The 14,376-nt window shown below is 46.7% G+C and overlaps 2 protein-coding genes across 4 annotated transcripts; one reads left to right on the forward strand and one right to left on the reverse strand.

Annotated features, from left to right (window-relative positions):
• Positions 1 to 4,338: 4,338 nt before the first annotated feature.
• Positions 4,339 to 5,845, reverse strand: Sat2 (spermidine/spermine N1-acetyltransferase family member 2). Its single transcript, XM_076870708.1, has 6 exons — positions 5,598 to 5,845; positions 5,392 to 5,443; positions 5,173 to 5,256; positions 4,990 to 5,091; positions 4,803 to 4,843; positions 4,339 to 4,678 (listed from the first exon to the last, which is right to left on the reverse strand). Exons 1-6 carry the CDS (start codon positions 5,661 to 5,663, stop codon positions 4,511 to 4,513), a joined length of 513 nt encoding a protein of 170 aa, XP_076726823.1. The 5' UTR covers positions 5,664 to 5,845; the 3' UTR covers positions 4,339 to 4,510.
• A 1,164-nt stretch (positions 5,846 to 7,009) lies between these two features.
• Shbg (sex hormone binding globulin) lies at positions 7,010 to 9,968 on the forward strand. Of its 3 annotated transcripts, none has more exons than XM_076870884.1 (8): positions 7,010 to 7,129; positions 7,289 to 7,380; positions 7,531 to 7,720; positions 8,044 to 8,205; positions 8,416 to 8,575; positions 8,705 to 8,841; positions 9,187 to 9,394; positions 9,820 to 9,968. In XM_076870884.1, exons 1-8 carry the CDS (start codon positions 7,010 to 7,012, stop codon positions 9,966 to 9,968), a joined length of 1,218 nt encoding a protein of 405 aa, XP_076726999.1. The 3 variants fall into 3 exon arrangements, with proteins under 3 accessions (XP_076726999.1, XP_076727000.1, XP_076727001.1); XM_076870885.1 differs by having other exon boundaries at positions 8,476 to 8,575; XM_076870886.1 differs by lacking the exons at positions 8,705 to 8,841; positions 9,187 to 9,394.
• Positions 9,969 to 14,376: the final 4,408 nt, after the last annotated feature.

A 14,376-nucleotide genomic window follows, 5' to 3' on the forward strand; every position in this document is an offset into this window, starting at 1 on the left:
GGGCAAGTTTGGGATGGGCATGCGCTTGAATGACTGCTTGGTCACTTTCTCCACCTTTGTCTTTCTTTGTGCGCACGCTCCAAAGAAAAAAAAGGAGGAGCCGAAAGGCCGAGAGTTCGGTGCGCACGCGCTAGGCTTTGCCTGCTGCGCGCATGTGTTGACTGTCTTAAGTATCTATAACTCTCTGCAAGAGTCAGGATTCTTAACCTGGGGATGTATCTCAGTGCTGGAGTGCTTGTTCAGCATGCTCAAGGTCTAGGGTTCACTCCCCAGCACCACAGGGGGAAGAAAGAGCCATTGCTCTTGGCTTGAGAAGATTTTAATATAACGAAGAGTTAAAGAATAATTTCATAAGCCATACCGAAAAGCAAATGCAGCCGAGCGGCGCGCCGCTGGTAATACCAACTCCGGAGGCTGAGGCAGGAGGATCGCAAGTTCAAAGCCAGGCTCAGCAATTTAGTGAGATCCTCTTGAAAAACAACAACAACAAAGGGCTGGGGATGTGACTCAGTGGTTAAGCACTCCTGGGTTCAATCCCCTGTACCAAAAAGTAATAAATAAATAGGGCAGGGATGTAGCTGAGTAGTAAAGCTCCCCTGGGTTTAATTCCCGCGGGGTGGGGTGGGGGAGTAATCCTTGCCAGACTGAGATAAACCAAGGGCATAAAATTGAATTTTCCTGTCTCCCGCTAATAAATGGCTTTTCCAGCTTCACTATTTCTTGGTCAAGATCATCCACCTGCAGGAAACTGGTATCTAGGGCCAGTTGTAAAATATTTATTTGGTCTATGTCTCTGTTTCCTGACATTCAACTCCTTAAATTCCTCTAATCTCCAATTGATGCCTTTATACAAATGAGTCAACGAATGACTGGCAGCTCTCAAGGCAGCTTCAGGTAGGGGGGATGGTCACCAGAAAGACCAAAATCAGACTAGATGATTGGGTCTTTAAGCCCCATCCCTCAACTTCTGGTGTGTGTGTGTGTGGGGGGGGGTGCTGAAGGTTAAGTTGATCTCCAGTGTGGTCAATGGCTTATTCAATCATGCAGGAAAAACTCCACAGGACAGGCTTGAGAGCTTCCAGATAGCTTAACACCTGGTGGTTCTTGGAGGGTGGCCCACTTGGACAAGGCAGGGAAGCTCTGAGCCTGCTCCTATACCTCACCTCCTGCATGTCCCCATCTGTATCCTTTGTGGTAATTTCCTTAATAATAAACTGGTGAATGTTCTCCTGAGTTCTGTGAGCCCTCTAGCAAATAGATAGAACCTGAGGAGAGATTTGTAGGAATTTGATAGCCAATGGATCAGAAGCACTGGTAAAACAACTTGGGCTTGACACTGGCACTCTTGGGGACTGAGCCCTCAATCTGTGGCGTCTGACACTCATGGCAGATAGTAGCAAAACAACTAAATCAGCAGGGCGATGTGGTACAGGCCTATAATTCCAGCAATTTGGGAGGTTGAAAAAGGAGGATCCCAAGTTCCAGGCCAGTCTCAGGAATTTAGGAATGCAGCTTAATAGCTCAACGCTGAAGTGCCCCTGGGTTCAATCCCCAGTACCAAAATAAATAAATTGAATTAGAAGACAACCATCTTCTGCAGAGTTGCTTTCTTGCCCATTCATGAGGAAACATCTGTATACCTTTTAAAGTCACAGAAGCCTAATGTTGATTGTTGAATCAAAGTATTCGAGAAACTTGAGTTAGGTTTGTTTATTTCCTCTATAGTATCAGAGCCAGAAACAAGTGTTCCATTTGGCTGAATTATGTATTTTCAATAATTTTATTTTCTTTTTTCTTCTTTTATTTTTTTGGTGTAGTATTGAGTCCAGGGCATTACACATACTAAGCATGCACTCTCCCACTGAGCTACACCCTGACCCTATAATTTGAGTTTTTAGATGGGTTTTCAATTCTCTAAACTCCCATAGATACTGATTCCTACAACCTACATGTTTATGTTACCTGCCTCAGTGTCTGAATTTTCTTCCCACTGATATGACAATTTAACCAATGGCTCATGCACAAAAGGAACAATATACCACCATCAAAAGTGATGACAGATATACACTATACAGCCTGGAAACATGTTTCTGACATATAGTTAAATTAAAAAACAGGCTACAAAAGTATGATCCCAGTCAGTCACAGTGGTGCACACCTGTAATCCCATTGACTCAGGAGGCTGAGGCAAGAGGATTGCAAGTTCAAAGCCAGTCTCAGCAACAGCAAGGTGCTAAGCAACTCAGTGAGACCCTGTCTCTAAATAAAAACACAAAAGGGGCTGGGGATGTGGCTCAAGCGGTAGCGCGCTCGCCTGGCATGCATGCGGCCTGGGTTCGATCCTCAGCACCACATGCAGACAAAAGATGTTGTGTCCACTAGAAAAGTGAATATTAAAATTCTTTCTCTCACTCTCTCTAAAATAAATAAATAAATAAAAACACAAAATAGGGGTGGGGATATGGCTCAGTGGTTAAGTGCCCCTGAGTTCAATCCCTACCCACCAAAAAAAAGTATGATCCCATAAGTCCTACTCTTTTAACTATACATGTATGTATTCTATGTGTTCTAAAGGCTGGATAAACAATACCAAAGGGTTAATCGTGATTATGTAAGTAAGTTTATGACTTCTATTTTTATTTTACTTAATTTTTGATGCTGGGAATGGAACCTAGGACACTTTACCACACCCTCACCTCCTCTATTTTTTTTTTTTAATGTGGGGGTACCAGGGATTGAACTCGGGGGAATTCAACTAAGCACATCTCCAGCCCTATTTTGTATTTTATTTAATGACAGGGTCTCACTGAGTTGTTTAGCACCTGACTTTTTGCTGAGGCTGGCTTTGAACTTCCAATCCTTTTGCCTCAGTCTTGCAAGCTGCTGGGATTATGGGCATGCACCACCATGCCTGGCTTCTATTTTTATATGTACGTTTGTTTTTTTTTGTTTTGTTTTGTTTTTTTTTACAACAAATCTGCATAACTTGCATAATAAAATAGTATGAAACTGGGGAATGAGAGTTAGAGGTAAAGCAACTGCTGAGCATGTGCAAGGCTATGGGTTTGATCACTGGACCCACAAAAAAAGAAAGAAAAAAGAAATGAACTTCTTTCCCTCCTTGTTTCCCCTGGTCTTAAAGGTTTAATTTTTAAACTTAATTTTCCTCTTTTATAAGGCAAACCATGCTGAAAATGAGGACTTTGTGATTTTTGTTTTCTTTCTTGGTGTTATGATTGAACCCAAGACCTTGAATATGCCAAGCAAGCACTCTGTCACTGAGCTACACCCCAAGCCAACCTGACTTTTTTTTTTTTTTTTTTTTTTTGGTACCAGGAATCGAACCCAAAAGCACTGAATCCCTGAGACCCATCCCCAGCAATTTTGAAAATTTTTTTGTTTTGAAACAGGGTCTCACTAAGTTGATTAAAGCCTCAACTAAATTGCTGGGCTGGCTGTGAATCTGTGATCCTCCTGCCTCAGCCTCCTGAGCCACTGGGATTCCAGGCATGTGCCACTCCACTTGGCTCTGACTCTGTCTTAAAAAAAAAAAAAGCTGGGGATGTAGTTCAGTGGTAGAGTGTTTGCCTGGTATGTGCAAGGCCTTGGTTCATTTCCCAGTGCTAAAAACAAAACATTGGTAACTGACTTTTTAACAGGGTTAGGATGCTCCTAAACTCCTGGGCTCAAGCTATTTTCCTGCCTCAGTATCCCTAATATGATGCCAATGCTCCCAGCAAGCTGAGCTGATTTATTAAATCGTAAGGCAACGGGTTCTTCTCAGTGCCCCTTGAAATACTGACACCAGGGGGCAGTCTGCTGCCTCTGTTGAGTGGTGGGCCTGCCTTAGTTTTGGATCTGACATAGCTCTGTCCAGACATTTGAGGCCTTTGGATTCTAAACAGACAAGCTTGATGTGCCAAGCCTCTCTTTTCTCTGTATCCCACAAGCTGGAGCCAAAACTGGCCCGGGGAAGATCAAAGACAACTTGGCCCCTCTTTCACCTCTTGCTTCCTGGCTATTCCAGCCACTATCAGAACAACATCCCCTAATCGGAACATAGAAGAATCTTGTCCAATGCTGCATACCTGTAATCCTAGCTACTTGAGAGAGAGGCTGAGGCAGGAGGATCACAGATTTAAAGTCAGCTTTGGCAACTTAGGGAGACTCTGCCTCAAAAAGGGTTGAGATGGTAGCTCAGTCAGAGAGCACCCATGGGATCAATCGCCAGTACTCCACAGGGAGGAAAAGAAATTATTGAAGTGACTGAAGATTTTGCCACCCTATCAACTCTTCTACCCAATACCACACCAGGACACAGTAATTCTCATTTATTTTTCACCCTCAACAAGGCCTCTCCCTCAATTCTGCTCTTTCTGTACTCCAGGCATCTGCATCCACAACCCTCTTTGCTCAGGGAGGCCTCTGGGTCCCTGTGGAAATGGTCTCTGAGAAGTGCTTGAGTGGATGGAGACAGAAACTCCGATAGAGAGATCCCCAAGTGATGGCATCACCTTCCTGCCAACTCCCTCATTGCCTCTTCTTTAAAGCAGAAGGAGTGCCAGCCCTCTGCTTCAGTCAGATCTTGGGCTCCTAGGGCCTTGTACAAATCCATGGCCCTTTTGTTCCAGTCGAGAACTGCAAGGCGGAACTGGGAGCAACCTTGATCCAGGGCCACCTGTGGAGAACACATTCCTCACTGTTCTGAGGCCAAAAAGTTGAAGACTCTCACCCACTCATTCAATTCGCCCTCATACATCCTTGCTTTTTCAGACCTAGCTTGTAGCTCCCACCCTTCTCACCTTAGCCACCGTCTTGATTATTTTGGAACCAATCCCCTGACCTGTTAAAAGGAGAAAGACAAAAAGAACCATTGTTTGAGTTAAAGGAGATCAGAAAAAGCATTAAGCTCAGATGAGGGGAGAAGGGGATGGTGGTGGGTCTGTGGTCTGCTCTGTATCCACCCTGGTCTCAGTCCCTGGCCAGTACCCCGATATTCTGGCATCACATAGATGTCTTCCAGATAAATGCTGCGTCCCTTCCATGTGCTGTAGATGAAGTAGTAGAGACCGTAACCCACCACACAGGGTTCTAAGAGAGAAATAAAAGAGGGGTAAGGCCTCTGGAAAGAACAGCCGAGAGGACTGAGGTTGACTGGGTAAGTGCTCTTACCCTGTAATTCCCCAGGTGCTGGAAGAATCTCTGCTACCAAACAGTGATAGAAAGGATTCTCTCCAAAGCCATCTGCTCTCAGGGCTGCAGAGATTGGGAAATGTGAAAAGAGGGAGAAAGAGGGCCTTGTATGCCCAATTAGGAGGAGCTGCTGCCCAGGAAACACATCCCTCACTTCCTCCTCAGCCCCCCGTCAGGGCACGTTTGCTGAGCCCCCACCTTCTTCACTGATCTTCACCTGATCCGAGAGTTTCTCGTACTCAGCCAGTTCCTATGGTGCGGGACGGAGGCAAGATTAGAGTAGGAGGGCCAGGATGCTCCCAGAGCAAGATCCCAAGGCCTGCCCCTCCCCCACGCCCACTTCCCAATCCCGGGCTCAGGCCTCGCCGCTCTGACCCCCTACTTTCCCGCTCCACAGCCTTCACCCGAATCAGCCTCAGGATGTCTCCACAGTCTCCCTCCTTGGCCTCTCGGATCCGCACGGAAGCCATCCGGACCCCCACCGTCTGGACCAAGGACAACGACCCCCACTCGCGTTCGGCAGGGCCGAGCAAAGAGCATACAAGCTCGGGTCACAAAAAGCCGGGAGAGAGGGGTAGCGGAGGTGCCACGGCTTCCCAGCCCGGGTTCTAGTACTTCCAGAAGAGCAGAGAGAACGCGAGAGCAAGGGAGTTGGTCCTCACCGCCAGGGTAACCACTAAATTTGCCCGAAGAGCCGAGCCGACCAGCCAATCAGATTGCAAAATAGGCGAAGCCCCGCCCCCAACCCCGCCTCCGAAAGCAAGGTCTGGTGATGGGCCCAGGTCAGGGATCAAAGCTTTCAGTCCAAATGTCCAGCAGAGATACCCGCGCCTTAGAAGTCACCCTGTGCTCCTTTAATTGAAGTGTGTAGTGATTATCTACTTCAGCTTTCACTCACTCACCCATCCATTTCAGATCCACCGGAACCCTGGGTGAATCCCCAAGCCCCCCAGCTATTAAAGCTGTATCCTACCATTTTATTTCTGTTGTTTCAGTGCTGAGGATCAGACCCAGGGCTTCTAGGCAAGTGCTTTACCAGGGAACTATGCCCCCACCCCTATTTTCTATGGCTGTTGCGTGGCTCAAAGTGTTTCTTCTCTCAGGGACATTTGTATTTTAAAATGGGTCAGGGAGAGGGTGATGATTTTCCTCTGGTAGACTGTTGGGCCCTGTAATCAACGGATAAGGGATATCTTTAGGAGTGGGGCCAGGTTATTTCTTAGTATCCACTAAATCACACACAAAGACAATAGTTCCTTGTGAGACAAGTGTCAAGAGGCCTGGGAAAACTTAGGGAGGAGTTCAGACACTGTGCCTGCATTATCTCAGTGAACCCTCATGCACAGCAATCCCATAAAGAAATGATTATTTCCTTCATTTGACAGACAACGACACTGAAGCACAAAGGTGAGGTGACTTTCCTAAGGTCATTCAGCCAGATAATTGAGATTCCATGTCTCATCTCTAGCCCTGATGCTAATTGAGCAGGGCAGGATCCTTTGCAGATGTCAGATCTGCTAAGTATCCTCTGCAAGTAGATAGAATGCTAGGTCAGGGTCTAGGGAAGAAGAGGGGACATGGAATGTCTTCTCTCAGCTCGTAAACTTGTCCTCTGCTGTGGGGGATGGTAATGGAGGGACTCTGTCCCTCACCCCAGTTACCTTCAGAGGGGCCGCAGGGTCAGTGTCCCAGTTTCCTGCCCCCCCTTCTTCCCCCCCGGGGTAACCTTTAACCCTCCACCACCCATGTGCAAGGGTGCCTCCCCCACACATTCTCCTCAGAGTTGTCTGAGCCACAGAGTGGATTGCTGCTGACTATGGAGAGCAGAGGCCCACTGGTCACCTCACATCTGCTGCTGCTGCTACTTTTGCTGCCACTGCTGCTGCCACCTCACACTCACCAGGGATGGACTCTGGAACACCTTCTTCCTACCCAGGTGCAGAAGTGGGACAGGGTCCTCAGCTATGTGTGTATTTAAATGAACTGCAGTTTGGCTACGTTCTTTTCTCTTCTCTTCTGGTCCTGTAGCAATGTGTTTCTTACCATCTCTGATGTGTCCTTCACCCAACTTGTTTTTATCTTCTTTTTCTAACAGAGGGCCCAGGACCCTCCTGCTAGGCACCTCAGCAATGGCCTAGGACAAGAGCCTGTAGCTGTAATGACCTTTGACCTCAGCAAGATCAACAAGTATGGGGTTCACCTATCCTCTGGACCCAGCCCCCTGACCCTACCCTGTCTATACCTTTCCATGTCTCCCTTTTTCTGTCTCCCTGAACTCCACCTCTTCCACCTCAAAGGACACACCCATATGCAGTCTTTCCTTCTTCATCCTATCAGAACCTCCTCTTCCTTTGAATTTCGAACCTGGGATCCAGAGGGAGTGATTTTTCATGGGGATACTAATGCTAAGGATGATTGGTTCATGCTGGGGCTTCGAGATGGCAAACCTGAAATCCAACTGCTCAATTCCTTGGCCCAGCTTACAGTAGGTGCTGGACCTCGGCTGGATGATGGGAAATGGCACCAGGTAAGCTAACTCTTTTCCTTCAGGAAGGGGTGTCTTGGGCTGGTATAAAGAAGGAAAACAGAACCAAATTATTGGCATCCTTTGTCATTGGCATCTCATCAAATCTACACAAAACCTCCATGATGTAGCTACTCTTATCTCTGCTTTTTCAAATGGAAATTCGAAAGCTTAGATAATATATAAGTGAGAAGACCTGAGTGAGCTAGGGATGCCAGCTGTGTCTTCAAGTGCACATTCTTAGAACCATACTGAGTTGTCTCAGAGGAAAGGGGAAGTTACAGACCACAGGGGCCTCTGTGTCTACTTCTCACCTCCTTTTGCAGGTGAAAGTGAAGATCGAAGGGGACTCAGTACTGCTGTGGGTGAATGGGGAGGAGATACTGCGCCTGAGACAGGTCTCTGGGCCCCTGGACAGCAAACCCCAGTCCATCATGAGGATTGCCCTGGGAGGGCTGCTCTTCCCCACCTCCAACCTTCGGTTGCCGGTAACTAAATCACAGGGGTAGGAACCAAGACTAAGCTGTGGAAATAGAAATCCAAATTTTAGGGAAAGAAGATAGGATAAGAGCTGTGTGGGGGAAGCCAAATGTTTGTGTTTCAAAGGGAAATAAATTGAGTGGGGAGAGGCTGGGACTGAGGCTCACATACCCTGATTTCAACGGCCCAACATTATTCCTCTTCTGCACCCACTCCAGCTCGTCCCTGCACTGGATGGCTGCTTGCGGCGGGATACCTGGCTAGGCCAACAAGCCCAGTCCTCATCCTTTCCCTCCACGACCTTCAGAAGTTGTGATGTGGAGTTACAACCTGGGCTGTTCTTCCCTCCGGGGACACATGCAGAATTCATTCTCCAAGGTAGACTTCTTGGAGACTGTTTTTCCCTCCATGGCCAGCTCTGTCTTCCTCTGTCTCCCTCCAACACTAGGCTCTTCTCTCCATGAAACCCCAGCCTTGAGGTCTCAGGATGATTTTTTCTCCCTGCAGACATTCCTCAGCCTCACATAGAACCCTTGGCCTTTTCTCTGGACTTGGAATTTAAGCTGGCGGCAGGCTCAGGCCATCTCCTTGCCCTTGGGGAACCAGAGACCCCTTCTTGGCTCAGTCTTCATCTCCAAGATCAAGTAAAGGGGGAGGGTGGGGGGGTGCTGCCTGTATTCAGTAAATCCTGAGAGCAATGAGGGGCTCCAAATTTTCAATATTAGGCAAGTTTAAGGATAGGGGTGGGGTGCCAGGGATATATCTTAAAGTTGCCTACAGCAAGCAAACAGCTTTAGCTTATATTAAGGGGTGGGGGGTTTATAGAAAGTCAAACCAGGAAAATTGGGGCAGGATGTAAGTGGTGAGAACAGTCGGTAGGTGGAAGTGTGGTTTAAAGACTGAATTAAGGCAGCTAGAGTGGGGCCACAAAGAATAGGTATAACCCATTCTTTCCTCCCTTACTCCTGTCCCTGTCTCTCACACTGCAGAAGGTAGTGCTGTCTTCTGGGGCAGGGCCAGGGCTGGCTCTGCCCCTGGTTTTGGGAATCCCTCTTCAGTTGAAGCTGAGTATGTCGGGAGTGGTCTTGAGCCAGGGGCAGAAGACAGAGGTCCTTGTTCTGCCTCCTTTGAGCCTTGGCCCCCTCCTCAACCTTTGGACCCAACCTCAGGGCCGGCTCTTCCTGGGAGCTTTACCAGGTAAGTGAGATGTTCAAGTTCTTCAGTACCTCAAGGGAACTCTGGGACAGAAGAAGAAAGGACCACAAAAAAGAGGGGAGTCCTTCTCCTCTCTGAAAGGACCTCTCTCCCTTGACAGTGTCTCCTTCTCCCCTTTTCTATCCCTTCTTATAAAATCATGCCTGTTACTCTGACATAATAATAAAGGAGGGGGGGAGGGGGGATAGGGCTGGGGACACAGTTTAATGGTAGAAAGCTCGCCTAGCGTATACTAGACCATGGGTGTGATCCCCATCATTGAGAAGAAAAAGAAAAAAAAAAAAACATAAGGGGGCAGTGGGAGGAAGTACTTTTGGAAATTCCAGTTAGAGAACTGAAAAGCAAGGAGTTTCCGGATTCAAGGCACCCTAATGCTCTAATGCCACCTCTATGCCACCTCCCTCTAGGAGAGGACTCTTCTGCTTCCTTTTGCTTGGATGGCCTTTGGGCACAAGGACAGAAACTGGACATGGACAGGGCCCTGAGCAGAAGCCAGGACATCTGGACTCACAGCTGCCCCCAGATCCCAAGCAATGGCACTGATAACTCCCATTAAACCCCCTATGAATGTGATATGCTCATTTATTCAACAAACACTTACTGTGTACAGGCAAGGGACCAAACACTGTGTCAAGCATTGAGATATACTGACAAAAACAGTCCTGGTTCCCACCCTCACGGTACCCAACAGTCCTATGGGAAAGGGAGGCTTCAAATGCTAACAAAAAAGTGGATGATTGGAAACTGATAAATGCCATAAAAAGGCAGTCAGAAAGTTGTAAAAGTAGCTGGTGTGATGGTGCCCACCTATAATCCCAGCTACTCAGGAGGCTGAAGCAGGAGGTTCTTAAGTTTGAGGCCAGCAACTTAGTGAGATCTTGTCTCAAAAAAATTTTAAAAAGAGGCTGGGAATGTAGCTGAGCGGTAGGGTGCTTACCTAGTGTGTAGAAAGCTTAAAATCAATCTCTAATAATAAGAAGAAAAAAAGAGAGAGAAAGAGAAAGTTGTGGAAGTATAGAGACTAGGGGGTTCTAACCTAGTCTGGGAGTCAAGGGGGCTTCCCTGAAGAAGTGGTGATCAAGGCTGAGATCCCAGCAATAGCACCCACAGGCGTGCACACACAGACACAAGTCACTTTCTGGAAACTAGGAACCCAGCTTTTCCCTCCACATCTACTCCCTCTGACACTCCATTTTCCTTCCTCAGAGATCAGATTAGAATTTTCTTGTTACCATCATTCTGGTCCTTAGACTCGCCATTGCTGCCCAGGGAAAGAGCAGCAGGGGGCGTGAGAGGGTCAGAGAGAGATGGAGCAGGGGTTCTAAGAAAAGGGGCAGAAGAAGAGAGAAATAAAAAGGGAGGGGGGATAGGATACATAGCTCTGTGGTTAGAATACTTGCAGCATGTGTAGCAACCTGGGTTCCATCCCTAGGAAGGGTGGGGTGGTGGTGGTGGAATAGTAGAAAGAAAGAAAAAAAAAAAAGAGAGAGAGAAGGGCGGCAAAGGGAGACAGTGACCTCATCTCTCTAAGTCTTTGTCCTTGCTGTGTTCCCAGACCAATTCATCTCTATTCCATTAAATAAGAACTGGCTTGTACTGGTCCCAGTTAGAAAGCAACATCAGATTCAGGATATATTTGTCCTCAAATATATGGGATCCAGGCCTCATTCCTTAGACCTCTGGAGAATCCTGGTGGCCCCCAGCTTCTAATCTTCAATCCTCTTTGGAATCCTTGGGAGCCCCAGTACTCCAGCCTTCAGTCTGCACCTTTTAATTCTCTTTTCGTTCATGAACTCTTATTTTATTTTTGGTACTGGAGATTGAACCCAGGGGCGCTTTACCACTGAGCCACATCCTCAGTCCTTTTTTTTTATTTTTTATTTTGAGACAGGGCCTCATTAAGTTTTGCTGAAGCTGGCCTAGAACTTGTGATCCTCCTGCCTCACCTTCAGTGCCCTCTCAGGAACTGTTAAACCATTTCCCATATCTTCAGACCCTGTGTCGCAGCCTCCCAGTTTCTTACAAAGATCTTCCTACCAGGAAGCCAGGCAACAGGGTGTCATTCATTGGACCTCCTGTGGCCTTTTGCAGATATCAGCCAGGGCAAGGAGACTTCAGTAGAGACTCTTGTATGGAAGACAGAAAAATTCTAAATCTGGCTTTGTAACCCTCTAAATCCTAACCTTTTAGACCTTCCTGGGGTCTACAGCTGCCTGCTCCCACCCAGCAGTGTTTGTAAGAGTTTCTCAGAATGCCAAGGGAGTCCACATTAGACTCTAGTCCCTAGTCAATGTTCAGGGTCAACCTAGGTCAACTGGGCATAACCCTTCAACTGCTACTTACTGAGCACCTACAATTGCCCATCACTGTTGTGGACACCAAGGATGCATTGGTAAAAAAGGCACATACAATCCCTGCTGTCATGAGGGAAACAAGCAGCCCATAAATAAGAAAACAAATATATAGGCAGCACCATTTCAGATAAGTAGAGCTCTTAAGGGAATAAAATCTGTAATATAGCTAGGCATGATGGCACACGCCTATAATCCCAGCTGCTCTGGAGGTTGAGGCAGGAGGATTGCAAGTTCAAAGCCAGCCTCAGCAAAATCGAGGGGGTAAGCAACTCAGTGAGACCCTGTCTCTAAATAAAATACACAAAAGGGCTGGGGATGTGGCTCAGTGGTTGAGTGTCCCTGAGTCTGATCCCTGGTACTGGAAAAAAAAAATCTGTAATATAATATAGGGAGAAGGGAAGTAGTCAGGTGATCAGGGAAGGCCTCTCTGAAGTGGTATCACTTGAGCAGAGACCTGAATAATGAAAAGCAATTGTCCTATAGAGGCCTCCAGTGAGAGGAGGAGTTTGAAGAGCCCAGGTACACCTGGACTCCCACCGAAGGAAGAGATTATTCTGTGGGCAGCTTCCTGATCTTTTGTCCCCGGAAATTCCCAGGGCCAACTTTTTTTTTTTTTTCCTTCTTCCACCCTGCCCTCTCCAGGACACTGTGCCCCCAACTTCTCTTTTTGCAGGCTGCCCTAGATTCCAGGATTCCTGATTACCGTCCAGAGCTGTCTGCACTCTTTCATTAATACTGACTTTGCTTTGACATTGACTTTGCCAAGCCAGCACCAAGGGCACCTACTATGCCTGCCCCACATCCCCTGCCTTTTCTACACCCCTCAAAAAAAAAATTTCCTGAGCTTGGCAGCACACCCTGCAACCTCCAGGCCTGGCCTACCCACTCGCTCCACCCTATCCCCTGCCTCTCTCTCCTTCCCTTCCTCTGGGTCTGCCCCTGTTCTTTCTTTCTTTCTTTCAACTAACATTTATTGGCTGCTGACAGTATGCCAAGCACTGTGTTAGGTAGTTCAGAGGGACTCTAAAGATGAATAAGACTTGGTACTGACCCTAGATAACTGGGGTCTTGGGAGATTGACATGTAAAATACATTACACAGAAGTATATGAAACACCAGGGAACCTGATTGCTAGTTCTATCAAGGATCATCAAAGAAGTGAGTTTTAGATGTGTGAAACTGGACAAAATAAATAAATTTCATTAACTCTCAGTTTTCCCACCTACAAGATGGAGATGTTATCCTATACTTAGGGTTCCTATTTGATGAAATCAGATAGGTAAAATGTGTAGTACAGTGCTTGATATATGGAAAGTGCTGAAAATGTTAACTTCATGCATAGGTCTTGACATGTAAGTCCAAGACAGCTGAATATAAATAGTGAGAAAGGAGCTGGATGTGGTAGCAACTGCCCGTAATCTCAGCTACTCGGGAAGTTGAGGCAGGAGGACTGCAGATTGCATCAGCCTCAGCAACTTGGCAAGACTTTGTCTCAAAATAAAAGTATTTAAAAGGGGCTGGGGATGTGGTCCAGTGTTACAGCACCGCTGGGTTCAATCCCCAGTACCACATTTAGTTAAAAAATAAAATAAATGAAAAGTGTTGGGGAAGGTAGTTCAGTGGTGTGCCTAGCATGCACAAGGACCTGGGTTTAATCCCCAGTAATGCAGGTGGTTAAAAAAAAAAAAAAAAAAAAAAAAAAAAAGCATGAGAAAGAGCAGATGATGTAGCTGAACTGTGAGTAGGCTGAAGTGGAATGAAGGCAGATTAGGGAGACTCCTTGGGCCACATGGTTAAAGGACTAGTATGCCCTGCTGAGAGTTTGAGTTTTTATCCGGTCAGTGGTTTTATATGTCAAAGAACATCTGTCCTTTGTCTTTTTTTTTTTTTTTAATAACATACATGCAACATAAAATTTACCATCTTAGGGGCTGGGGTTGTGGCTCAGTGGTAGAGCGCTTGCCTAGCATGCGTGAGGCACTGGGTTCGATCCTCAGCACCACATAAAACAAATAAAGATATTGTGTTCACCCAAAACTAAAAAATAAATGTATAAAAAAATTTTACCATCTTAGCCTGCCCCCCCATCTCTCTCTCTGTCTCTTTCTCTCTCTCTCCCTCTCTCTCTCTCTCTGTCTTTCTTTCCTGGTACTGGGGATTGAACCCAGGAATATTCTACCACTGAACTATTTCCCCAGCCCTTTTTACTTTTAATTTTGAAAGAGTCTCACTGAGTTGTCCAGGCCAGCCTCAGATTTGTGATTGTCTTGCCTCAGCCTCCAAAGTAAGTGGGATTACAGGCCTGCACCACCATAACCAGCTCATCTCAACCATTTTCAGGTGTACACCTCAGTGGCATCAAGTGGCATTTTACAACCATCATCAAACTCCCCATTTCCCTTTCCCTCTATGTATGTTTCAGAACTCTCTTTATTTACTCTTGTTTTTGCAAATTTTGTTAAGAACTGATACAAATGCATGGCTGGAGGAGCAGAGATCAGGGGCACAGACCTCAGGACTGGCTCTGGATATGGGAGAGGGAGGATAAGGACACCCATCTCCCTTTCTCTTCTGGAGAGCCTAGACAGGTGGCTGGGTTTCCAGGGAGAG

The sequence above is a fragment of the Callospermophilus lateralis genome, chromosome 11 (genome assembly GCF_048772815.1).
Source record: "Callospermophilus lateralis isolate mCalLat2 chromosome 11, mCalLat2.hap1, whole genome shotgun sequence".
Taxonomy (NCBI): domain Eukaryota; kingdom Metazoa; phylum Chordata; class Mammalia; order Rodentia; family Sciuridae; genus Callospermophilus; species Callospermophilus lateralis.